This window comes from Molothrus aeneus, chromosome 15 (genome assembly GCF_037042795.1).
Source record: "Molothrus aeneus isolate 106 chromosome 15, BPBGC_Maene_1.0, whole genome shotgun sequence".
Taxonomy (NCBI): Eukaryota; Metazoa; Chordata; class Aves; order Passeriformes; family Icteridae; genus Molothrus; species Molothrus aeneus.
Genome location: NC_089660.1, coordinates 11,018,565 through 11,046,190, shown reverse-complemented (window position 1 = coordinate 11,046,190; position 27,626 = coordinate 11,018,565). Strand labels below are relative to the sequence as shown.

General features: G+C 47.4%; 1 protein-coding gene across 1 annotated transcript in view; it reads right to left on the bottom strand.

The window, feature by feature from the left end:
- Window positions 1-4,261: 4,261 nt before the first annotated feature.
- The window catches only part of PDLIM4 (PDZ and LIM domain 4), a 44,587-nt gene continuing 21,222 nt past the window's right edge, over window positions 4,262-27,626 (bottom strand). Inside the window, exons 3-7 of the mRNA XM_066559961.1 lie at window positions 27,102-27,186; window positions 15,902-16,080; window positions 11,706-11,863; window positions 7,948-8,068; window positions 4,262-7,060 (exon numbers count right to left, since the gene is read on the bottom strand). Of these exons, the coding sequence (XP_066416058.1) occupies window positions 6,856-7,060; window positions 7,948-8,068; window positions 11,706-11,863; window positions 15,902-16,080; window positions 27,102-27,186 (748 nt within the window). The 3' untranslated portion in view covers window positions 4,262-6,855. The remainder of the gene's footprint in view (window positions 7,061-7,947; window positions 8,069-11,705; window positions 11,864-15,901; window positions 16,081-27,101; window positions 27,187-27,626) is intronic.

Genomic DNA, 27,626 nt, shown 5'->3' with positions numbered 1-27,626 from the left:
CTCTTCTCCCAAGGAACAAGCAATAGGATGAGAGGAAATGGCCTCAATTTGTACCAGGGGAGGTTTAGGTTGGATATTAGAGAAAATTTGTTCATGACACTGGCAGTGGTGGAGTCACCATCCCCAGAGGGATTTAACACACATGAAGATATGGCACTTGGTGACATGGTTAAGTGGTGGGGGCTTTGGTAGTGCTGGGGGCTTTTTCCACCAAAACAATTCTATGATTTTACCACAGCCTTATAAAACATACTTTCAGCTATTAAGTGAAGAGCAGCATGTGGGAAATGAGCTCAGATTTAAATACTTTAAATTGAAGTCAGATTCCAAGGAGCCAGCAGAGCAAAGGAAGAGTACTTCATTACAGGGGGAGATAAAACAAATCTTTGAATGGCTGAGACACCACCTCTAGTGCAGGCACTTGGTTCTTGTGGAAGCAGAAAGCTGCTCCAATGGCTGCTGGATGCCACAGCTGCCCCCAGCTGTGGAGGAGCCCAGCTCCTGCTCGTGCAGTCACATTACCCTCACCCAGTGTGCCACTGTGCCACTGCTGGCATCAGAACTCCTGCTCTGCTCCAGAGTGGGGTGGTGCTGCCCACAGCAGCTCTGCTCTTTCTGCCAGGGCAAAGCCCCTTTGAAGGGGCCCTCTGCTGTGGTGGGACAGCTGTGCCACCCTCCCAGTAGCCATCTGGAGAGCAGGATATTAAGAAAGCACATGATAATTTAGAGTTCTGTGGATTGCCTAGCACTTGGATCACGTGGAAATTTGCTTATCAACAGGGCAAAGCAAGGCCCATTTTGTATGTGAGCTGCAGTGTGTCCTCTGAGGGGCTCTGTGGCACATGCTGGAGCTCCCGTGCCACCCTGCTGGAGTGTGGCACAGCCCTGCTCTGGCCAAAGCCCTCCTGCCCACCTGCTGCCCACCCTGGAGCTGGTGATCCCATCCATCAGGGTAACATCCCACTGGACCAAGAGCACTTGGGAAAAAGTCATCTTTGGCAGCCTTTAAAAAGGCTCTTGACTCATCTCAGCCTTTCTGCTCTCCCAGCAATACAGTGCAGGTACCCCTTGCAGCAGTGCCAAGAGTTGCCTGATGCTCACTTGAATCCAGCCTGTGGGACTTGGAGCTCTCAGGAGCATTATGGTCATCACTTCCCAGCTCCTGGTAGCGGTGAATGAACTTCTCTCCTCCTAAGCAGAGCCCAGCAGACAAGCATTTGGTGTGAATGATTTTTCATCTTATTTGTGGTAGGAATCCTGTAAAAGAGATGGAGTAAGGATGCCTGTCTTCAGCACGTGTGTGAGGATTTGGGACAAACCCTCCCAGAGCCCACCTGCTCCAATGCAGTCAGCTTTCCCAAGGCTATCCACCACTCAGGAAGGACTTCAGTAATATTGCCTGGTGCAATGTCACTCCTGGTGGGGAAGGGACATTGCTTTGGCTCTGGTGGGGACCAGCAGCACACTCTTCCTGTCCTGCTTCCCTGGCCCCCAGCCTTCGGGTCAGAGCTCAGTGATGTGGTCAGGGCTGCAGGAGAGCAAGGAACCGCCAGGGGTCTTGCCAGAGAAGAGAGGAGATGCTCAAGCCCATCACTCCGCTGTGAAACGACCTCTCCCGGAGAGATCATTGCCAGACGTTTCCCGAAGTGCTGCCCTCTGGGTGGATTCGGATGTTCTCGCTCGGGAACCCCCTCACCATGCCGGGACTCCTCACAGAGCGGGCTCTTGTCCCATCCTGCTCGAAGCCGCTGGATATTTCAGTTTTCATCACTAGATGGAGCAGGAGACAGCACAGCGCAGGGATGGAGCTCTGCCTTGTCCTATGGCCCTGCAGCCCGACAGCTCCTCTGCCCCTCTCATCCCCTCCCCACGTCCTTTAGAGCCCCCTGCAGCCCATCTGCCCCTCATCCCCTCCCCATACCCTTTAGAGCCCCCTGCAGCCCATCTGCCCCCACACACCCTTTAGAGCCCCCTGCAGCCCAGGCACACCCATTTACCACCATCTCCCCTCCAGATCCCATACATTCCCCAGCACATCATGCATCCAATGCCCCCCTTTACATCCCCTGCACTCCCCCAGATGTTGGGAAAACCCCTGGGACATGCTGCAAGGGGAGCTGGGCTTCTCCATTCCAAGGACAGGTTGGACACCTCTTGGGAGGGTCATGGTGGCTGGTGCTCCCTGGGGACAGGGGCAAGGTGTGAGTGGCCTCCTGAGAGCCCCTCCAGCTGGATTTTCCAGTGGTGGTGGTCATGTCCCACTGGTGAGCCCAAGCCCTCCCAACCCATGGTCCCACAGTGCCAGCAGCTTGCATCTCCTCAGAGTCCATTAGTTTGGGGAGGACACACTCATCACTGGCCTCCTGCAACCCTTCAGGTTTGGGAGTGAAGGACTAAGGTGCTTCTTCAGAAAATAGTTATTCTCATTAATAAAGGCAAAAACCTGAACCAGGCTTGAGCAGAACCTTTGCAGAGTGAAGTGTGGCCCTGTGCCCTGAAATCAGTACTGGCCCAGCCCAGGCCCTCCCCACTGGGCTCCCTGCACAAGCAACTTCTTTAGGACTACCTAAAAATTCAGAATATTTAAATGTCCTGGGGGAGAAGCTGCTCCTGGCTGGAAGAGCTCTGAGAGTGTTTGCTGGGGAGAAACAGACAAACAACTTGCAGATAAGTTGCTCTAGAATCAGGAGGAGTTTTCTGGGTTTTATTATATGTGTAGGGAAGATATTTTCCTCCCTAAAGTAATGAAAATAGCTTCCTTCATACATGAGAAAAGGAAGAGAGGGAACTTTTCCAAATAGCCTCTTCCCCTCAATCCCCCTCCTATGGCACAGAACATTTATCCTCAGATAAATGGACAAGCTGAGATTTTTTCAGTCCCTAGGACAGACCAGTAGTAACAAAAGCAAAGTTAAACAACTCCAAACAAAAGCTGCAGCAGAACAGGGGCGTGGTGGTGGAAATAATGCCTGGCTAAGTAAGAAACTTTAATGATACATGGAAAAAGTTAAACAATTAAAACTTGCATCAGTCTGGCCCTGGTCCCACCTCATTTAGTTAATAAATGCTGTGCTGTGGAGCTTGTGCCTCTTTTTTTTCCCTGAAGAAGAGAGGAGGTTCCCAGTGTTGGGCTGGTCAGAGTAGCTGTGTGGGCAGCAGAGGGTCTGGGGGGCCCCAGAGCTGCCCAGGCTCTCTGTACCCCTCAGTCTCACAGTGGGGATCACCCCAAGGGGCTGAAGCCCCCCAGAATCAATGCCCAGGGCAGGGGGGCTGGGGATGGTGATGGCTAAACCACAGAAACACATCCAACACATGTGTGTATTCAAGGGTGAATAGAAAAACCACTAATTGGAGAGTCATAACCGTATTAATTATTTGGATATGTGTATAAATTAGACAAAGAGCTACATAGACCCACACTGGAAACTTTTTCTTTCCCCTATGGAAACCTTTTCTGCCACATGCAGAGCCTCAGAGGCTTTGTATTTTAAATGTTTTAGGCACATACAGACAACAATTTCCATATATGAACACTTGCCAAATCAAACCTTTTAGGTTAAATATGGAGGCACTTACCTCACACCCCTTCTGACTTTCCCATACCCCAGTGGTTTGAATCCCAATCAACTGTTAAAACCAGACCCACAGAGACTGAGCTACAAAAGCAAACATCCCTCTGACACAGCTGCTGATCCCAGCCTGCCCTCCCCTCCCAATCCCCCACACTCCCACCACCCAGTGGCTTCTGTACTCCAAGGGGCAGCAGTAACCTCTCCTTGGGAAGAAGGCCCAGCTCACCCCAGCACTGCAGAACTGTGGATCCCTGTCTGGTGACAGCCTGGGACATCAGGTGGGAGAAGGTTCCCTTGTGTCACTGTGGCTGATTAAACATCACCAAAATCACTGATTCTTCAGCCTTGTGCAGGAGCAGAGGCAGCAAAGCTCTGGACCATCACAGGGTGAGCTGGGTCTCACTGGTGGAGAGGAGCAGGCACCAGTGGGGGATCACACAGAGACACAGTGGCCTTTCCCACCTCCACACCTGATAGGATGTAGGCTCCCAGGAAGGTCTCAAGTTAAAAAAACCCCACACCAACTCCCCCAGAACACAGACCAAACCTCAAACAAGCTCTCAATGAAATGTGGAAAGCAATTCACATTTGCAATTGGCACGGAGATGCAATTTGTACCTCCATGATGCTTTTTGAAGTTTGGATGCCAGGGGACCCCCACACATAGAGACCAGGCAAAGGCCAAGTGATGTGAGACAAAACCCATAATACAATTTTATTTTTTGTTTCATACAAACAGTACCCTCCCCACATTTTACAGAGTTTAACAGCATTATCTGGTGACACAGAAGGTGATTGATGCTTGTGGCTGCTCCTGCAAGCCTCACAACAGGAACAGGGTGGCCTGAAGCCAGGAAACCATGTGCCCTGGGATGGGCCTGTGTGAGGCAGCTCCAAGCTCTGCAGGGGGATCAGGTGAATTGATTACTCCTAAGAAGGGGTATCATGAGATGCCATGTGGAAATATTGATTTGAGGGAACGTGGGATCATTAGAAGAACAGCTCCATGCCCAGCATTCCCACTGGTGTGACAGCCAAGCAAGACCACCAAGGGTGCCCTGGCAGCAGCCTGCTCAGCTGGGTGTTGAAAATGAGGGCAATGAATCCACTTAGGAACTTCTTGGTGCTCCCTGTATCAGGGCTGCAGATTCCTGGCATCCTGCAGCACATGGCCACCATGCAGGTAGAGTCAAATGGGGACAAGAGCCCCAGGGAGTGACAAACAGCACCACTGGCAGCTCCAACTGTCTGCCTGGAAAACAGGGAAAGGCATCCTGTGCCATTCATGCTGGGAGTCTTCCATCATGCAGCTGGGCTGTATTCAGTCCTGGATTTTGGTGAAGCCTGAACTCTCAAGCCACAGGCACCAGAGCTCAAACCAGCAATGTATAAGGATAAGAGAGGAACTCAGAATAAATGTTTCTGACAAGGGCACCCTAAGGAGCTCCAAGCAGAGCCCTGCAAACCAGGGCAGTAATGCTTCCCACCTGATTACTATGTCTTCTCCTTTACATTTGTCCCAAATTTCCCCCCTTCAGAAGGTCCAACTGACCAAGCAAGGCCATGCAAATAGAAGAAAAACGTGGTTCAGCACTGTGATAAAATTTCCACGTTTCTTATACTTTAATAATTAAAAATTCCTGATGGCAGAAGGAGGAGGATGTCCTCTGGATGTTCCCCTGGTGGCAGGAATGCACACAGCCAGCATCTCTGTGGTACCCAGCTGGAGGGAGCCCAGGCTGCTGGGAGGCTGCAGGGCACGGGGCAGGAGCTGCTGTGTCCCTGTAAAGCACTGCATGAAGAGGTCTAGATGGAGACCAGTAACACCCTAAAATCCCTTCTGGGGTGCAGAACCTGTAGGAAGAAATTGCCTGCTCAGCCCCAACTAGGATCATGTTCCTAACACTCCTCCAATCCCCAATTTTCCCTCTTATGGAGAGCCAGGAGGGAAAGGGGTGCTTTGCCCATCACCCCATTTCTTATTTTCCTTTTCCATGGAAGGAAAGCAAGCACAAGCATTTCTTTTTCTCCCTCATATCCTTCTTCTCTCAAAATGAGGAGGAGGAAGACTGAGGCTGTTGCAAAGCAGAAATAACCTCCTGGTACCAATGACACAGATTCCATCACCTTGCACAGCAGTACCCAGCAGCTGAGCAAGTCAACTCTCTCTCTCCTTCCTCTAAGTACTAATATGAAAAAAACCTCATTTCTCTAACAAAGAAACATTTCAAGAGCCACAAAGTCTTTTCCCTGTCAAATAAAGTGGATGATGGACCTGGCTGAAAACACAGCCTTTGGAGATGGGTACAAACACAATCCTGCTGCCCTGGGACCTGGGGCTCACCCAAGCTCTGGTTATCCCTAAGTGCCTGGAGGGATTTTATCACTCCCTCTCTGCTGGGTGGCAGATCCAGATAGCGGCAATCTGAGGATTTAGAAATAAAGGACTGCAAAATTAGAGCAAAAACTGGGGAATAGTCATGATGGCCAAAGCAAAGGCAGCTGTGGGCAGAAATGCAGGAGGTGGGGATAATCAAAGGGTGCTCCAGACTGCTGCAGTGTCCTTTCAAGGTGTGCTTGAGCCATTAGATAACAGAATAATGGAATTAGGAGTAGACAGAGGAAGAAAAAGGCCTCATCACACACTCAGTGTGGAGATCTCTTGGGAACTCAAATCAGTCCTTGTCAGCCTCAAACTGCACTGCCCTGGTCCAGAGAGTTTGACTGTAATTACTGTTTTAAGAGACCACCCTTCCTTGGCACATCTGCTGGGATGCAGCTGAGTGAGGCACCCACTGGTACTGTCCTGACTCTCAGGGGTTGGTTTTGAATCACTGGGGCAGCCACAGGACAGGAGATTAAGGTCAGGGCGTAAGAGACAGCTTCTTTTGTTAAAGTGCCTTATTTTCTTTGAGCTTTTAAAACATCTTCTAAAACATCTTCAGTAGAAGGAGGGCACAAAAAAAAAAGAAAAAAAAAAAGGAATACAGGTTTTATATGAAAGAGAGTAGAGAATTAATCAATATTTACACAGATCTTGGATAAGATTACAGCACAGACTAATAACCCAACACAGCAAAAAGCAGAGTGTCAAAAAGAAGGGCAAAACCTGTTTGAATGCTTTCAACACCATTTCCCGGAGATCCCAAGTGTAAACGGTTTTATCTAGGAAAAGGCATTTGAACTTGGGCTTTGGTCATGGGGGTTGATTACAGCCCCAGTGCTTGCAGCTGGCAGGAGGACGTGGGTGGGTCACCCCACCTCTCCAGAGCACAGCCCAGCCTTAGACGAGTTCAACTTTGGCGTTTGGATAAACAGCCACCACGTCATATCCTTCGGGGGGCTTAACCCTCTCCTTGGCGTGTGTCTCGCAGTACAGCTGCTCCTCAATGAAGAAATACCCCCTCTGCTTCAGGTTGAGGCCACAGTCGTCACACATGAAGCACTCGGGGTGGTAGAGCTTGTCCCGAGCCTTGACAATGGTGCCCCTGCAAGAGATCAGAGAGCTCGAGTGAGGTGGAGGAACCAGGAGCATGAACAGCTTTTCCTGCTGCCTGAAGTGAAACGGTAAGTGGAGGAAAGCAGTGTGCAGGGACATGCCAGGGTGTTATCAGGGGTTCTCAGCCCACCCAAAGCTGCCACCTCACTCCAGGTGTGGCTTCACTGTGCTCTGAAGGGAGGGATGCTCCACACCCAGCAGCACTGCTCTAGAGCTTGATGCAAAACACAGCCTTCAATATCTACACTCAGCCTGGATCTGAAAATCAGCCAGCATCCGCAAGGACTGGAGCTGTGCACTTGCAGGCACTATGACTTGTGGAGCAGAGACCCTCACTCACAGCACCAGCAAGAATACCATTGCAAGCATTTGCACAGCTCACACTCAGCCAGCAAATTTGGCTTGAGCAGGATGTAAGTTACAGCAGAACGTAAATTACAGCAGAACATTAATTACAACAAACAAAGCATAAAAACACCTATACTTTCTGAAATAAACATCCATCTGTCAGAGAGTAACTCTTCAACAAACAAACAAAACAGCTGTCTTCTTCTCAACACTCAAGGTGTTTCTCCCACCAACCCTTGTAAGGCAGTGAAAGAGTGCTTGGTGCTGTGGTGCTATTCATAGTCCTTGGGCAGCTACTACGATAAGCGGGGCACAAACCATCCCATAAATCATCCCTTGCAAGATTCCCTTAAAAGGGGCAATCCAAACTGCATTGCTCAGGTTTAGATATGGTTAGAAAAAACCATAAAGGGATTCAAGGTATTCTGCTATAAATTCTAAACCACATGCCTGGCAGAACCCTACCCAGCCACGTCCCAGTGTCACTGTCCCCAGTGCACAGGGGCTCTGGTGAGGCAGGACACTTACACAATGCCATTCCTGCAGCGGGTGCACTCGGGGAGCATCTGCAGCCCAGACATGGGGCCACCAAGCTTTGGCACCGGGGACTTGATGTTCCGGGGGTTGCTCAGTTTGTCAAGTTTTTCACCTGCCAAGAATTATAAAGACACAAATTAAAAACTTGGTCTCTCAGGGCTGTTCTTCTTTCTTCTTCTTCTTCTTCCTTTTTTTTCCCCTTTTCCCTTATGGAGTCAGATGAGCTTGCCTGTCATAACAGGACCTGCAACTTCCTTGGAAGTTCCAGGACAGCACCAGCTCAACAGACATAGACCTTGTCAAAATGCAAAGCTGTGATCTAGAGATGAGAGGTTAATTCGGCTATAATTCTACTTACTGAGTTAAGAATCATAAAGTGAAGAGCCCAGAAAAGCCGCTCCTCCCCACCCCCCCCACCAAAAAAAAAAAGTTCCATCCATGAAAGAATTTCAGAGAATGAGGCAAACTGAACCAAACAATAATAGAATCAAATGCACTTTTCTTCCTAGAGCACACATTTAAGCTCACATAATCTAAACCTAAATACTGTGATAGAAGGTAAGGTCTTCTGAGGCACCAGGCCTCCTTTAATGAAGGTCCAACAACAGGAAACAATGAAGATTTTGTGCATATGAAAAATATCATAGCAGAATTTTCAGTGTTTCTGCTCCCACTCCCTACAGACCATCTACCATCTACCCTCCAATTCTGGACAACACCAACATGCTTGTTGCCAACTCCTGGGATAGTTAAAATCTTCCAGTATTGACTGCATGGGTTTCCACAGCTGACAACTGACTGGTCTGTTTTTGGCATATATTGATCTATGGTTCCTCTGTGATTGCCTAAGCTCGTAGAAAGGAGAAGCTCATGAAGAAGGACTAGTTGGCTCACAGATTGGAAAAGCAGCAGAGGAGCTCTTGGATGAACAAGTCATTCTCCAGAGTTCTAATTTGCCACAATCCCTGAGCTTCCAAGGTGTTTCAGTCCAGGGTCCATTGTAAACATGGGCTTCAAGCCCTGATGCCCAAAAGGTCTCAGCAGGCCACAAGCACTTTCTGACAGAGTCACTTTCTGACTCTGTGCCAGTTTTGGCAACTTCAGAGCAAAATCCAGTGTAAGTGTCTCCCACAGCTCCAGGAGCATCTCTGTCTTTCCTAAAGGAAATTTTGAGTACCTGGAACCTGATACAACATCACTGCTGGTTGCTCACAGACCCAGGGCAGGGTCACACCACAGATTGAAGGGCATTACTCAGAAAAGAGACTCCTGCTCCCCCAGGAGTGCTTATTGTCCTGGGCCCAGATGGGAAGGAGGGTGCACCCCTGACTCATCCCCCGGGGTGCACAGGCACCTTCCCACCACAGCCCCCCTCTCCAGCCATGGCTCTGACACAGAGGCCAATGCTGCCATCAGTTCCAGTTTACCAAGTGGGTAAAACCAAAAGGACCAACTTCCCACCAGACCCCACCTCCCCAAAACACAATACAGTGTTTGGCAATGCCAAGAGCTTTCATACATGCAGGAGTGCCTGCCCAAGAGCAGAGCAGGGCTACTCCACCCCAGGAGTTCCCCCAGCATTTGGCTGGCTCCAGCCAAGCCCCTTGTTGAATCCTTCCGCTGCCTTGCTGGGAATAAACTGAAGCAACTGCTCAAGCTGTTGGCTTCCCCCAGCATGAGACACAGCATGCTTGGACTAGACAGGCTCATCTGCCAACATTTAACAGTTAAGCTGTCACTGCCTCTCATGCAGAGTGCTTGGATAAGCTGCTTAAAAAAGGAAAGAGGGAAAAAAAAAAAAAAGAAAAAGGGATTTTACAGCAAAATGAACCCTGCAGAGAAGGCTGCTTCCCATCTTCTTGAACTGTGTATCATTTCCTTCTATTTACCAGCCCAGTCTCATGGTGATTTACAGTCTTGAGCAAGGCAGCAAAATGCTTTAACTCCACAGCCTCCACCGTGCCATCCCCTTTATGGCTGGAGTTTTTTGTCCTTTCTGGGTCATGAGTGCATATGAGGGTGGGCACTGCCCCCTAAGGGTGTGTGACAGAGCTAAAATGCTTCCAGTAGGAACACATCCCATATAAAACAGGTCGTTGTCCAAGACACTCAGCTTCTTGGGAGAGGAGAGCTTGACTTTAAAAGGACAATGCAGAGCAGGCTTAGGTCAAAATGTGTAATTTTAGGCTTAAGAAAAAAGGAGCAGGGGTGGCAGCTGTAAAACAAACCCAGCGGGAACACTTAGGATTGAAAACGTGCTGGAACATCACAGAGCTTCATGCCAAGCAGAGATGCTTTTCACCTAATTTCTCATCCCTTGTGAAATAAACAGCCTTGAAATGACCAAGGCATAAGTGAGGCTGTGCCTGCAGGCAGTCACACATCCCCTCCACACTACGGAGAGGGAGAATGGTGGAACCCAGGTGACAGTGACTGCTCCAGCCTGTCCCATACTGGCTGGTACCCAAAAGCAGCCTGTCAGGCTCCAGTCAAACACACAGTGCTGCACTGGTGATGGGCTAGAGCCAAGAGAATGCTGATGAGAACACATCCAGGACTGGCTGCACAGTCCCAGGATGTGGGGATTTGTCCTGGCACCTCTTTGTTCCCCAGCCTTTTCTTTCTCTCTTCCTCCTAGCACTGGGTTTCTGCCAGCCCAGGGCTGTAGGATGCAGGGGGAGGCAGGAGCAAACCAGCAAAGCTTGAATTTTGTTCCCTTTCCCTGGCACAGAGAAGGGAGGAAGGCAGCAGCATTACTAATTGGGATTAACACAGTCACTTCCCATTTACTTCTTCCTAACAAGGAGACTGGGGAAGCAGCAGATTTGTCCTTGCTCTTGGAGGTCTTGAAGGACCTGAAGGTCCAACTGGGGCTTGTATTTAACATCAGTCCAAGGGCTTTAATACTGCCAATCCAGGGGCTGTATTACTAATATAAAATACAATAAATATACCCAGTGCTTCTGAGGTTGATCCTTCCTCATGCTTTGCAACTATGTCTCAGTCCCACTGAGAAAACCAATACTGGTGGAATTCCATGATGATCAGAAGTTACCTGCAATTGTGCCTCTTGTGAAGCAAGAATCAACATCCTTCTAGTAAAAGAACAGACTTCTCCAACATTTTACACAAACAGAAACTGAAATGCAACAGCCCAACTCACTACCTCTCACAGCTCCATAATGAGATTTACAGCAGTTGGTATTTTCTCATAAAAGATATGTTCCTGGATTCACATGATTGCAGTATGGGGCCCTTGGAAGGAAACAGAAAGAGGAATCTTGCCCTGTAAGACTGTAAAGCAAAGCCTAAAAATTTGAACATAAAAGCCTCGATAGACTTAACGGTGAAAGGCAAATAAAATAAAAAAGAAGCTGAAATAGATTTGGGATCTTATTATTTAATGTGTTAACAACATGGACAGGAAGCTGTGACAGACCTGAGAAGTGAGCCAAGAGCTCCTGATCTCTATCCCTGCCTTGCCGAAGACCATCCCACGTCCTTATGCAAATGCCATTTACTTAACCAGGCCAGGTTCTCCAACAGTGATCTTACACAACTGCTTAAGGCCATCACATCTCATAAACCATCTCAGAACACAGCTGCCACGCTACTTAAAAATCCAGCTTTCACACAGTGCTCAAGTCAGCCACAAAATCTGGTAAGCAGGAGTATGTGAAACACTGATTTGAAACCTGCCATCCTGGTGGTCTCCTCACAGGAGGGCGTTTGGGTGCCAACCTCCTTACCATTCTCACTGGCCTCCAACATGCCCTGCAAGTACCGGAAGGATCCAGACTGCTTTGGCTCTGAAATGGGCTTTTCATAATCCTGGAGCATCTTGTAGACATCGGACTCCACATCAATCCCATTTCTGTTCCGTGGGAGAGACTTCACGGGGTCAATGCTGGTTTAAAGCAAAGAAAGAAAGGCTCAAGTCAAACAGAAACAGCTACTGTCAGCTCATCAGGGAGGTACTGAAATCTCCACATTCCCACAGATTCAATTAAGCACCTCTGTTCTCATGTGTTTCCCTGCCTGGAGGTATGTCTGGCACAGGAACAGTTGCTGAACTGAGGAGGTTAAACTTGTTCCCTGTTGGGCTCCAATTGAGCAACACAGCAAGGGCTGGCCCAGTTACCAGATGCCTTCAGGAAAGAGGGCAGCTGTTTGCAAATGCTGTAAATTGCTTTTCTACTTAAGGAATTTATTGATAAAATGGGAAAAAACATGCATTTCAATAACCATGTAGGGCCAGGGCATGCACCCACCCCTTGTAAGGGCATCTAGAGAGTGTGTGCCAGGCAGCACAGCAAAACCCCACCCACAAGTGCTTCCTGTGAAGCTGGTGTTACTGTAGGTACATCACAAACACAGAGCACAGTTTAACTGAGAAAACCACCTCCAAGGAGGGGGATATTGGGACTGCCCTGTAACCCCCCCCTCCAGCCTTCAGCCTGGAGCTGCTCCTGGTCTGTATGAGGAACATTTGGGATGCACAGACAACAAATAGCAATATAAATCATTATTCCAGTCCAAAGCATCAAAAAATGAAAAGCATGGTCTGGAATCAAATATATTTCAGGTACATGCTTAAATGTTCTGCTGAGAAAAGCTGAATCCAAATGCTGTTGTGCTCCAGAGGCCCCAACACACAGCACAGAGCCAGGGGGAAGGAGCTCCTCTTCCTTTTTATAGAGCAGGTCATCAAGGTCATTATAAAACCAGTAAAAACAGCAAGAGCTCTGAACTCCATCAGTTTCACATACTTTAGCTATCATCTGGATCATTTTCTCCACCAGTGTTATATTCATGTCTGCTTAAACAAATAAACAAAAGAAATAACATTCACTTTCAAAGAAAGAAAAAAAGGAGGAGAAAAAAACCTCCAGCAAAAGTCACTTTCAAAGAATGGCTAGAGCTCCATATTCTGGTAGTGACTCCCCAGCGGCTCTGCTCTCTGTGGTGCACCTGGGTGGTGCAGAGCCATGGACCCATCCCCGTGACTCCCAATCAGTCCAAACCCTACAGGTGTGCTCCAACTGCTTCTCTACCCTGCTACAGCTCACTCATACATCAATTCACACATGGTCAATGGGAAAGGTTTTGGCCAGCTGTGTTAATTTGGCACAGCCTGGTTTGTTGGTAGCAGCAGGGAGGGGGCCCACAAGGGCAGGTTCTGTGAGAAGCTGCTGGAAGCTTCTACCATGTCTGACAGAGCCAATCTCTGATAGCTCTGAAGTTGGACATGCTGCTGGCTGAATTACAGAGGCTGATAACACCTCTGTGATGACATATTTAAGTAGAAAATCAAAACAATGCAAGGGCAGATTTTCCAGGGATGGCGAGGCACTGCTGTGGGGGCCCATCCCTGGCCCGGCCTGTGGTGATACACGGCCGCGGCTGCTGCCACCTCGGCACGGCCCGTGGTGAGCCTTGCCCTGCCTGCCCAGCCACACCTGGCCAGCCACACTGTGGGCAGAGGGACAGGGAGCAGCAGTGGCTTCTCCTTCCCCATGCCCTGCAGGGAGGAGAGGCATTAAACAGCGCTGGTATCACGGCTGCCACGGTAGGAAACATGGCGGCAAGGCCTGGCCTGTGGTGGAAACATGGCCAGCGACTCCCTGACACAGAACCTAGATGAGATCAACCTCTCAGTGCTGTGGGATCCTGCAGGAATATTTGAATTAGTGGAACTAGTTGACAATTGTACCAATGAGCAGCAGCTTTTCTTCTAGTCAGAGAAGAGGAAGAAATGAGGACACGTGAGGGAAAACAAAATGGCGGCACCAAGGTCAGTGGAAAAACAAAGAGGGGGAGGAGGTGCTCCCGGCATTGGAGCCAAAATTCCTTTGCAAGCTCTGGTAAAGACTGTGATGACACAAACTGTCCCCCTGTAATGCAGGATGTCCATGGGGGATGCAGATCCACTCACAGCCCATGGGAAAAGTGCTCACAGCAGAGCTGGTGGATGACAGAGAAAGTTGTGATCCAGTGGGAGACTTGAATAGAGAGAGGGCTCCTGCTTCCAGAGACAGGGAGAGGGGCCTTGCTTCCAAACTAGAGCAGCCTATCCTTAGAGGACTGCACCCTGTGGATGAGTGACCCAGGCCACAGCAGTTTTGGGAACGCTTGTTTGCCTGTGGGAGGGACTCACAGCATAGCAGAGAACAGACTCCTCTCCCTGAGCAAACAGAAAATCTTGGTGATGAGCTGACCAAAACCCCCACACCCTGTTTTGTCCTGCACTGTCACTGGGAAGGGAGGGAGAGGCTGGGGGGAAAAAATAGGTATTTTAAAGACTTATTTTACTTCTCATTAGCCTTCTTTTACTCTGTTAATAATAAATTTACTTTATACCTATATACTACTTTATACCTGTTTTGCCCTTAGAGTGTTTTCTCCCAGTCCTCATCTCAACTCATGAGCCCTTTGTTATTTCTTTTTCCCTCTCCTCTACCAAGCTGAAAGCAAGAGAGGGTAAGCAAGGGACTTTACTGGTGCCTGGCATTTGGCCAGTGTCAAATCATGACACCAGCCCGGCCTCATCAAAGAAAATGTATTCCAATTCAAAGAAAATGCACTCCTGCCCCAATTCTACTCAAAGACCCAAGTGAATGTCCTTGCTTTAGGCTAATTTGCAGAAAATACCTGATTTTGTTCTCTATTTTTTGTGCAGTTCTCCCCTTTCCAACTTCAATAACTTTCCCAGAGCAGCACAGGGAATGAGCTGGCTTGCTGCATCACTGAAATACAGATTCATGCAGACACAGAGTTCCCAAGCTGAAAAGAAACTCTCTTTGCATGTGATACAGACATTACTTTCTAGCAGGATATTTTGCCAGTTTGGAAAAACATAAATCAAGATCCTCATAAGCCATGTGAAAGCATCCCAGTCCACAACCTGGCTTGTCTCAAAGTCTGAGTTATTCACCCAAACCATTCTTGGCTACACAAAAGCCTTTTCTTTCCTAGGAGCATTATTTATTTCTCAGCCTCCCGGACAGCTGCACTGAGCAGATCTTACACTTATAAACATCCCAGTTACTGGAGTTCATCCTTTCAGCCAATATCTCCAGCTTCCAGAGCAAGTATTGGCTCCTGGGTCTGTGGCACTCCTAGGAGGGCAGCACCCTCTATCCACCTTTGATACACTTTGAAAAAACAAATTATAAACAAAGTATTATTGTCTGTGACAGTCACAGAGCCATGGAATTGTTTAGGTTAGAAAAGCCCTTTCAGATCATCAAGCCAAACCATTCCCCCAGCACTACCAAGGCCACCACTAAACCATGTCCCCAGGAGAAACATCCACATGTCTGTTAAGTCCCTTCAAGTATGGTGACTCCACCATTGCCCCAGGCAGCCTGTGCCAGGGCTTGACAACCTTGTGGGTGAAGGAAGTTTTGCTAATATCCAATTTAAACCTTTCCTCCTCTTGTCTTCCTTGGCATTAATCCCAGCTGGGAGACCGTACCTAGGGGCCACTAATCTACCTACTCACATCAGCAACAGGAGGATCTTAACAGAGACCTGGAGAATGAGCACCTTCACCAAGATGCAAACCTGAGCATTGCTTCAGCATCACAAGCTTCAATTCAATGTTGCAGTTGCTACCTATCTAGATGTGGCCATTTTGTTCAGAAATTGCTGTCTCCAAGCCTTTTTATTTTTGCTTTGTTTTGTTTATTTGGTTAGTTTATTTTATTTTTTCTTCCCACCTATACTTGACCCACAGAGCAGGGTCCAGCCCAGCATCCTGATGGACTTGGCAGAGTTAGGTCAATGGTCAGAGAGGATGATCTTTAAGGTCTTTCCAACTGAAGTGAGTATAGGATTCCATGACCTCAGGAGCTTCAGGAGCACAACAGCATCTGTGCACTCCCTGAACCTTAGTTAGCAGGAGCAGCAGAAGATGCAGAGCCAAGCCCTGCCCTGCTCCTACCTGTGTGCAGGAGTGATGTGGAGTCCACTCAGCTGGCCTGGAAGGGCTGACTCAGAGCTGTTGTTTGTGTACAGCTGGGTTGGTTGGTGATGCTGCATGTTCAGCATCTGCTTGCTGTCCACAGGGCTGCCCCCAGCTCCATGGGGCATGGACCTCCTGCTCTGGGCAGGGCCACTGTCCTGGAAAAGAAAGAAAGCAGAAAACATGAGATTTATAGTGTGTGATGCACATGGAGGGGCTGTGTTGGGACATGCAGTTTGCAGTAATAACATTTTATGTGTGCTGTGGAAAACAGGGATGTGCAGCAGGAAAAGGAAAATTCAGGCTTGACCTGCAGTTAAATTGTGCTGAATCTACACAGCTCCCCTCAGTCCCCAATCAAATGAATTTGCTGTTTCTCCATGGTGAGCCACTGCCAAATATTCTGCATTTATTTGTCCTGCATTTATTATTTATTTTAAAGCATATGTGCTGTTTCTTTAAAAGAAAGGCTGTGAGTCTACTTCTTATTCCATGTTCCATCACTCTGAGCACACTTGCTGTGCTCCTGACTTCAGGGCCATGCCTTCCATTTCTATCAGCAAAACAGGATAAACCCATGCTAGGCAGCTCACAGGCAGGATGGGCAACCCCCGAGGCCAAGGGACCAGTCCTGGGATTTTCACTTGCCGCCACCCTTGTCCACACAGATCCACATTCATTTAGGAAGGTTTTCTCCCCAAATAAGATTAGTCATTTACAGTGTGAGAAACACATCAGTCAAGGGTTTAGCTTGATATTCATATTTCTATTTGCTTTTTAAGTCCCAAGGTAAACTGTGGAAATATTTTTGTCATATGACCTCAAGTCAGGAACTCAGATGCCATTAAATGACAAATTTTCCACATTATTTTACCATTTTACCAATGTCAAACATTACCTATGTGTTATTCCACACACATGGAATTCCACATACATGGGTGTGCTATTAGTCAGTCCCATCCACACCCATAAACCAAGCAGTACTTACTGCTAATGTCACCTGAGCCAGGCTTTGCCTGCAAAAACTCAGTATGGGGAGAGGAGCTAACCCCAGCAACTGGGAAAGCAGCAGGAAGCTGGACGCAGCCCATGGACACACGTTGGCTGCTATTTCCAGCCATGTGAGTCACAAATATGCCTGGACTGATGAAAGACATAGGTGCTGTGTAAGAGGCTGGAATCTATTTAACCTGGTTTAATTTGTTCTAGGGCAGCTCCCCAACACAGCTGCTTTCCACCAGCTTTTCAGTAGATTGAAGCTGAAAAAAAACCAAGCAGGGAAATAAAACACCATCCTGTGAACAAATAACGAAGTGTATATTGTGGGGCTCTGATACAAAGCTTATTTTTGACTAAAATAATCCAATAAATACTAATTAGAAACAAGTGTCTATCCCTAATGCACAGGAGAACACACTAGCACTCACAAGCCTTGTAAAAACAAACAGCTAAGAGAAGTAAAAAACAGATCCTGCTAGAAAAAGATCTTGAAAGACCAATTCTTCAGTTCTTCCTAAGGCAAAATGTCCATTGATAAAACCAAGCTTACTTAAGAACTGAAAGATGGTGTTTTCAAGTTTTTTTTCCTACCATCAGCTGAAAACCTGCAGCCTGCAGCAAGCTCCCAGCAACTTCCCCTGCCTCAGAAGCTGCCTGGAGCCCTCTTGGCACAGTTCCCTCCACACCACACATGCACAAACATGTGGGGAAAACTGCTTCCAACATAATAACTTCAAATTGTCTATTAAAAAAGGAATTTTGCTGCCAGGAATAATATAATTTTAACTGTTCCCCAATTTATAGTCTTAAAAAAACCCAACCATATATATATATACACAAGCAGGCTATGTGTTCTCAATTGCCAGATTTAGATTATTATTTCAAGGGAAATAAAGAAAACACTCAACTATGATGCAGAGAGGAAAAGAAGGATCATAAACATTTTTTTGAGATAAAAGCAATGGCCCATATGGGTGGCAGCACTGACAGCAATGCTTTTAGAAAGCAATTACCTTTAATTATCTGGGCCAGATTCACACTCAGTCCAGAGTGGCTGCAGGAGAGGGCTGGGTCCTCTCCTCTGACCTCACGTGCTCCTGCACACTGGTGCCATCCAGACCTTTGCTGGGGAGCTCAGAACTGGCAGCTGTTACCAGAACAGAAACCTCCTCCAGACCATCATCTCCATGGACTTGCTTAAATCCAGAGTAGTTTGTAAAGCATTGCCCCTTTGTCCTGTTAAGCTCAGCAATTTGTACATCAGGACCAAATGTTGCTATAAAGCTAAAACTTATTGCCTGGGCACTCTCCAAAAGGAGGCCCTTGATGGAAGGGAGGAAACAGAGCCCTTCCTGCAGTGCCTGGCAGTGCCCCCAGCTCCCTGTCCCTGTGGGAGGAGGATGCTCGTGGTGGTGGCAGCTCACCTTTGCTCAGCTCTGTTATAAAGCCACAGGTGACCCAGCAGCATCCATAGGGATCAAGAGGCTCCTCCTGTAGCACAAAATGCTGCTCCCAGGCCAGAGCTCAGTCTCCTCTTCCTCAAAGGTTGTGAGACCCCTGCAAGGCTTCACTTTGTGCAAAACACTCACACATTCACCCTCAGAAACCCAGAAGCAGATGGATTTCTTTCCAGTTGTCGAATTCAAGATCAGGTCAAATTTCCCCCTTTCAAGGCCTAATTTGCTTTCCTTTGCTGGATTTTCTTCCTGCTTTTTATGGCCTTTCTTAAACTGAGCTTGCAAACCCTTCTTAAGAGCTGGCCTGTGAACTCTCACCAAGGAGAACTCTTTCAGCCTACAAACCAGAAACTCCCAATTTGTTTTCTCATGACTGGCTGTTTCTTTAATGCATATTGCAAAATGTCCTATTTGTCCATGGAATTCGGCACTCTTTGGCGTGTGGCAGCATGGTGTGGGACCCACACCACCACAGACCAGACAAAATGAGACAAGACATTGTTGGGACCCTTGGATGGGTCATATGCTTCCACCTAACCCCTGTCACTCTCTCTCTCTCCCCCACCCCCCATGCACACATCTTTTTCTCTCTTTCTTTCTCTTTGCCTTTTTTACTATTAAATAAAAAATACATCCACTTTTTGGCACCAATATCTAGCCTCATTTGGTTTTAATCTAGTTTTTAGGGTGTATTTTGAACCTTCAAAGTTCTTTGTGGTTAATATACAGAGACTCAGCTTTCCTCACTTTTCTGGGTTTAAACTGGATCCTAACAAATGTATACCACAGTCTGAAGGAAAACCTTATCCATCACATCCTTCTCACTACACTCTTTTCACAGCTGTCAGCTAAATATCAAATTAGTTTTTCAGCTCTAAGTAAAAGACCAAACTCTTAAAATCAGATGACCTATTTGAAAAAAGGCTGCAGACAATGTTCACAGGAAACATAACTCAAGCTGGAGCCCCAGCCCGCCCATATTCCCAGAACAGGCTGTACTGCACAAGGGGCATGTAGTGACAGGACAAGGGGGAATGGCTTCACACTGACAGAGGGCAGGCTTAGATGGGATATTAGGGAGAAATTCTTCCCTGTCAGGGTGGTGAGGCCCTGGCACAGGTTGCCCAGAGAAGCTGTGGCTGCCCCATCCCTGGAAGTGTTCAAGGCCAGATTGAATGGGGCTTGGAGCAACCTGGGATAGGGGAAGGTGTCCCTGGCCATGGAAGGTGAAAGATGAGCTTTAAGGCCCCTTTCAACCCAAACCATTCTGTGATTCTGTATACACATTTAACCCAGGGACAAATCTCTCACACAAAGAGCAATAACATTTCTCCACCTTGGAGCAGCCATGTGGATGGATGGCCATCAGCAAGGCTCTGATGGATGTTTCCTCCCACAGCTCCAGGGAGAAGCTGCACCCTTGTGCAAATTAAAGAGCTCAGGAGAGACTCAAGCTGTAATACCAGGACTTTATCCCTTAACCTACCTGGCTCCCTAGCAGTCTCTTAAAAATCCACAGCAATGGAAAAAAGTTACCTAAGACTGTCAAGATTGAAATGTGTTTGCATTTATCTTGCCCACACAGTGCAGAGAGCACATTTCTAACATCAAGTGTGTGAGGGGCATTTACCCAGCAGACAGAGGAGAGCTCTGTATGAATGCCTTGGTAAAAGAGCCTTGAAATTTCCTCTGCCCAGCAGCAGCAGCAAGCCCCTGCCCAGTGACTATCTCACTAGAGCTAGGTTCAACAAGAGTCTAAACCCTAGAGAGGACTGTCCTAGATCCCAGTGTTCAGGGTCACCTTCCAAGCTCAGGAACAGGAGGGCATTGCTCACTGCAGGTGTCAGACTGATGCCCCCACCACGGACAGGCTGCTGTTGGATTAACTTTCCCACTGACAGAAAATAATATCCACTACAGGTGGAAAAAAATCCTCAAACCATCACAGCAAGTGTCAACCACCCTTCTGACAACACCCTTTCTCCCAGGGAAGATGCTGCTGCTCCCATTTCAGTCCATGCTTCCATTGAATCCCTTTACTCACCTTCTGGTGTTTGGCTTATAGGACAAACCTGGTGAGTTTAACACTAACAGTCTATGCCCTGATATAATGTTTCCAGCTTACTGTCACTCTCCTCTCGCTCAGCTGGGGAATTGTTGCGTTTTCAGGTGTTACCATATCACACTTTCTGATTTTCTTTCCATGATCATTATCAGCAGCTAATTGAAATTAAAAATTTCTGGCAACAAGCTAAGCTTCAGGCTAAAAAAACATTACATGCTTAAAACTAAAAGGTGCCTACTTCACCAGCATGGCTTATCTGAACACCTCCTTCTGTAAAAGCCAGGATAAGGTACACCAGAAAACATAGCAAAAGCAACAGAATAATATATTGTTTCATTTTGGATTGTCCCAACATTTTGTTTTTCCTCATTAATAAATAAGATAAATTCAGGTAGATTCAAAAACATGTCTCAGCCTTTCCCAGCCCTCTGTGGCATGAGCTGCTTTAGGGGATGGAAGCAGCTGCTTCAGCCTGATCATCCTGAGGGACCACAGTGAGCATTACTCCAGCATCCCTCTTTGCACCACTGGGGAGGGCTCTCTCCACTCAAGTGACCTCCAAGAGCAGTTAATTCCTCTTAAGTGAACCAGAAGGAAAAGTGAAAGGGGATAAGCTGTTTTTCCTGATGGACAAGAACAGAAACACTGAGCTACACCTGTGCTTCCAAACACTTGGCACTTCTGAGTACACAAGCAGCAGGTTCCTTAGCTGTGTCAATGCAGTCATCACTGAAACTGATGTTATCAAGTAAAATAACACTGTAAAATAACACTGTATATGTCTGTGTTAGCACTTAATCCAAGAGCATTTTGTTTTATGCTGAACCAACCCCCACTGTTATAATTTCAGGATAATTCCTATGTACCTTCAATGAGAACAAATTATTCAAGTTATCTGGACAGAAGAAAACACTATTTTGAAGTTTCCATTCCCATTTTTTCCCTCCTTTATCCTAATATTGTTTTTGCCTCTTTCATATACCAGGACTCCCAAAACTCACTTAAAGATGCTAATTTATCTAAGACACGCACAGAGAATTTTGCATAAAAGGTTACAGCTTCAAGGTGTTACAATGGTACTCAGAAAACTCCTTTGCTTTCAAATGATGCAATATTATATCACAGGCAAAAGTAAACACAAGTACACATTCTATGTGTGTGTAACCTTTTCACCCAGTAAATTAGATTAGTGGGTTTTTGTAGTGTAAAACCCCAATATCTGGGTGTGAAATGCTGCCTGAGCACCCAGAGCTCATGGCTGATGCACCCACAGTGGCTGTCAGCATTCAGCATGTTTCTGCTATTAAATCAGTCCTCAAACAACAAACTGCGAGTTCCCATGGAAGGGAGCCCGGGCTTGTGCCAGGGCATGAGCTCATCCTTTGTTTTCCCCAAAGCAGACATTTTCCCTCCTTCCTCAGGAGAGTGTTGGTTGGTGCCCTGCTGCTGGGACTGGGGGTCACAGCAGGAGCTTTCCCAGAAGCAGGCATGGCCCATCCTGCCCCAAGAGCAGGGGAGGAAGGATGGTCAATCTCCCTGAGAAAGGAAATTCCATCTCTCCAGCCAGGAGGCTTTAACCCCCAGCTCACAGAACTCAGCATGGCCCATGCCAGGCTTTTGCAAAGAAGTACATAGAAGTTTCCTGCTTGGCAGCAACCCACAGAGAACTTAAAACAAATACTCCATCTAATTAAAGTTAACTTAAATCCATTACTCAGTTAATTACACAAGGAGACATTCACCCTTAGTAAAAAAAAAAAAATATATATATATATATATATATAATCTAGCAAAAAGTAAATATGAGCATATATAACACATTTTAAAGGTGTTAAAATCAGTTCTAAGGGACAGGTTAGCAGCCAACTGTCCCTGCTCTACTGTGGGACACCACTGCTGTCCCTGGGGCACCAGAGGCTTAGACTGCCCTGAAGCCCACATGTGATTTCATTTATGCAATTAGGAGCAAGCAGGATCAGCAGTGATACTATTTGTAAAGTCAGGACAAGTATGAAAAGCTCCCAGGAATGATATTGCAGAGCCCATGCTGGGAGGATGCCTTGTGCAATGAGAGGTGGCAAGTCCTCAGCCCTGCAACCAGACACACCTGAGCCCCTCTGACAAGAGCAAACAAAGATGTGCTCACATTTCCACTGGCCTAGCTCACACCCAGCACTGCCTGGATTAGGCTGCTCAAACAGTTCCAACAGATGCAAGTGTAGCCCAATTCCTCCTCTTCATCACATTCTGGCTGGCATTTTCACACAGCAAGCCACACACCTTGCACCTGATTTTAGTCAGAGCAAACAAACAACAAATCTCTGTGGACTGAGACCTGGGTGTTAAGAACAGAGTAACACACAGGGAAAAGAATTCATAAGTGATGAGCAGAAACAGCCTTCTCATTGCTCCTGTGCAGCTTCCCTGGTGCTGTGGCTCTTCTCCACTGCCCAGAGCTCACCCTCCCAGTCTGGGGGTCAGGCTGGGAAAGCTCAGGACAGAGCACAAGAGAGGAGCAAGAGTGCTGATGCACCTCCCTCATTCATCCCCTGAGAATGACACAGGGCTGCTCTGCTAGCTCAGTAGCACCAGGACACCATTCCCCATGGATAACTGTGGGAAGTGCCTCTGCCTGTCTGCACTGCCAGAGGAAACCCAGCCTTTCATCCCATGTAGCTATTTCAGCCAAACATCCAGGTTTGGGAAGACTTGCATCCTATTCCAGCTCTGGCTATGTGCTGCCAATTTAATTTCTGCTGTGATTATTCTCCCACCCACACACTTGATCTATTGTCAATTAGCACTGACAGGGTCCCCAAAGCCCAAAGCCCACATTTCCAGCCCCCCTGGGCCAGAGAGCTGCCAATTCTGGCAGTTTGGGAATTAACAACAAAACAAACATCCTCTCTTTTTATTAGCACTGCATGGCAGTATTTTGAATAGCAAGCTCATGCTACAGGAAGCCACTAACAGTGGGATCTCCAGAAACTGATGGATGGGTGCTCCCACTTCTCCTGTCTGCTGGGGAGGAGTGGCTGGGACCAGTGGCCACAAGGACACCAACACCAAGCCAAGTGAGACTGGGGATCCCAACATGTCAGCAAGGATGTCATGTCTGAGTGATGGAGAGCTGGACTGCTGGCTGGAAAGCTCTGAGCTGTCCCCAGCATCCCTGTAGGTCCCACCTCCACCCATCTGTGGGTCCAACAGACAGGCAGCCCTTCTTTAGGTAGCAAGTCTGAACATCACTGCATTTGTGGCCTCTGTAGGTCCTTCCTGTTAAGGACAGATTCATCTAGCAAAACCAACTGATAGCCAAAGTCTGCTTTAAAAAAATATAGTTATTTTACCCAAAAGTTACTCACTCATCCTGTTCAGTGTTGTTCCTGCTAATTGTGAAAAAGCAGCTCTCCAGTTCCAGCTTCTTCAGTTTGAGGGCAGCTATTCCCCAGAGTCATGGCAATAACCAAAGTTTTAATAAGGAGGATTGACCACATTCTTTGACTCCGAGTAGGGGTTTACCAGAAACCTCAACTGAGAAACCGCAACAGATTTAGAAAAAGGGGAGAGGAAAACTCACCAGCTACTCCACACCTTCCAAGTTCTCTTGCACAGAAGGTAACTACAAATTTCACTGCCTTCAAGACAAAGATTACACCTAAAAACCTAAATTGGAATAACAGAAATACAGATTTTCCTACAAATCATTCAGACTGAGGCATTCTGCTTATGCTCACATGTTTCAGGCAAGAGTTACTGTAGTCATAAGTCAAGATTTTCAACAGATCTTTGTCCAGTATGATGAAAAAGCATACAGAGTAAAACCTGGAGGAAGAAAGGATATGTGCTCGCCATTACTGCAAAGGCCACTTGGGGTAAAACTCTCAAAACCTTTTTCAGGGACAAACCCCCAACCTCTTTTTGTGATTTGAGGGCAGAATTCCAGCAGAAATTTTCCCCTGTGTTTCAAAGCAGATTGCTTTTTTCCAGATGCAAGGAAGTGCACCTAAAGGTTGCACATATTGAGCCAAGTTATTACTTTACAATGAGATTTTTCCTTCTCCCAATCTAGTACGTGCCTTTGCCAAAGGGGCTGAATGAACACAGCACAGGACAGCCCTGGGTCACCTGGCATTGCTCCACAGCGACCCCAGCCCTGCCTGTGAGCTCTGCTCCCAGGGGATCGGCACCTGCAGCAAAGATTGGCTCTCTTTGGGTGCTGATGGTCACCCTCAGCCTCACACAGGTCAGAGGACATCAGTGATAACACTTGGTAAGATATGCACAGCTGCTGGCATGTGCTCCAGGCTGCCAGCATGAACCACACTGGAGGCAGTTTGGGGAGAAGAGTCAACCAACACACCTTGGCTGCAAGCACAGCAATCTGGAGGTGTGCATAGAACCACCTTCATCTCCTCTCTGGGAAACCCAAAAAGCCACTAAGGAAGACAACACATGGATACAGGCACAAAAAAAAAAGCAAGAGCAGGAATCTGCTGCCTGTACTTGTGTATCCTTGTTCACACACCTCTCTCGGTGCCCTACCACAAACACATCTGCCTTGCACACCTACTTCCCAGATTTACATATTTTCAGTGTAGCTCTGGATTCAGAATAGTCCATCCCTACCCCCTTCATTATATCTTATAAAACTGTCTAATTTTTAAAAAGATCCATATGTAACATATATTAATAGTCAGATTCAAATCCAATCTGCATTAAACCTCAGGAAGTTATATCTGGCAGTGGAACTGCTGCACATTTGTTCCTCATTTAATATTATTCATAGGTAAAGCCTAGTAAGAAAAAATATCTGTCAGAAAATATGGCTGTAATTGATAAATGAAGCAAACATGGCCAGAATGCAAGACCCAAGCTCACACATCAGCCTGTGCTGTGAGTCAGGGCAGGAAAGACAAACAGCCCCAAGTGCTGCTGGTGTGTGGTACTGAGGCAGCTCTGCCACTGCTGCTGGTGTGCCGTGCCTCTGCCTGCTGTCCTGGGCAGAAATGCAGAATATCTGCCAATTCCACATAGCTGGAATGGCCAACAGACCCAACAGCCTCACAATCTGGTCCATTTCTCATGGGGTTTGGGGGAATCTCACCCTTGTCCTGATCACTCACTGGGCTCTCTGCTGCCAGTACTTTCGCCCCATTCCTCACTGAAGGAGATTCCACTCCTTACAGCATCATCCCCTCTCTTCCACCCTTGCAGCTCTTGTAATCCTTTTGAACTGAGCCAAGGCAGGGCTGAGGGGGCACCCTGGAGCCCTCATCAGGACACTCTAAAAGCCTCTCTGGAAAGGAGCAGTTGAGCTAAACCAGCAGACCCTGCACACAGGCATTTTGTAAGGGCTGGAGAAAAAGCATGGAAAAGGACATAAACCACCTCTGTGGAGGAGACAGCCATCTGAGCAATATTTGAACATTCAGCATCAGCCAAAGGGAGCTCACATGCTTTGGGAGCAAGCACAGAGGATTCTGTCAGCCTGAACTGACATCCTCTGATTCTCTGAAGGCTGTAGGCAGCCCCAGGGCCTCTGCCCTGCCCTGGGAGGGGTGGCCAACCTACAGCAGTGAGAAGCCTCAGCAGGCTCCAGCCCTGCCATCCATGACCTTGGGTGCCCTGGGAAAGCTGGCAGCATGTGTACCAGCCCAGCACACATTCAAGGGGGAGCCAGACAGCAGGAGCTGCCCTCTGCCCATCTATCCTCCTGGTCTCCTCCTTGTTCCCCAGATATCCCCACAACATGGACCAGCACATGCAAAAATTGACAATCCAGTACCTTATAAGCAGAGAGGGAGAAGAGAAACCCCATTGCTCTTTCCATCAAGAAGCCAAAGGAGAACGAGAGTCACCTCTGACCTTGCTAACAAGCCATCAGAGATGGGTAGGAAAGATGGGGAGACCTGCTCAGCTCCATCCACCACCCAGATGCTGCAGGAGGCAGAGTAGTAAGGCAGGGCAGGATACAGGTAGAAGGCTCCAGGAAACAGAGCTGAGGACAGAGGGAAGAGAGAAGCTGCAAAACAGAGAGAAGAAGTGAGAGAGGAAAAAAAAACCAAAAAAAACCCCACAAAGGAAAAAGATGAGAACATTAAAAAAAAAAAAAAATAAATCCACCATCATGGAAGGTGAATCACTGTCAGGATTGGGAGGGTGCAGCAGATTTTGGAAGCAGCCAAGGTAGAGGCACACCAGCTGAGGCAGATGCAGACAGACCCTGGGTGTGCTGTACCCTGGGAAGGGCAGGCACTGGATAGTCAGAGGACTCCCAAGAGCTCCATCCAAAAATCACACTAACTCTGAGCTTGGTCACAGCCTCACAGGGTCAGTGCTGGGTGTCACCCTTCACGTGCTGCCCAGCCATCCTGTGTCCCCAGCAGGCTGATCCTGCAAAGCCTGGCCTGGCTGGAAGGCAATGACACAGATGGGATTGTGCAGATCTGCTCAGGATCTGGCTCACCATGGGAACCAGCCCAAGAAAAGCACAGATAGACCTGCAGAGAACTTCAACACCACACATGGAAACTCCTCCACTTCTGGAAGGAGCACAGGCAGAGCACAGGGCTTTCCAGCCTCCAGACATGGATGTCCTCTTCTCAAAAGCAAGCTGGGAGAGCAGCAGAGTGGGGCAGGGCTGCAGCTGCCCTACCTGTGGGTCTGGCTCAATGTTGATCCGGTATGCTTGAGCCTTGCCATCTTCCAGGACAGGGGGGGACCGGGTCTTCCCTTCAGATCTGCAGTGGGAAATAAGGTAAACTCTACTTAAATTGCTTTTGAGAAAGCCCAAACCAAAGTGCTCTCCCCCAAACAAACAAAACCCACAAAAATCCCAAAGAAAGAAACAAGCTCCTTAAACAAAACAAAAAAGCAATTAAACAAATTAAAAAAAAAAAGCCAAAACAAACAAGGCAAAAAAAGAAAAAGCCAAATATATATATATATAGCATCTATTAATTCCTTGGCAGGTTTATATTATATTTGCAATTGTGCAAAATTATCCTCAGAAACATTACAATGATAAATAGAGATTTTGAGATTTAATCCTATTAAAGCTCAAAACCACTCTTAAACCACAAGTTTCTGTCTCAGTTTGGGGTTAAAGAGACAAGCTTATTTTGGTTCAAGAAATCAGAATACAGGCTCTTGGTGGCTCCTGTTTTGCACATTCCTGGCT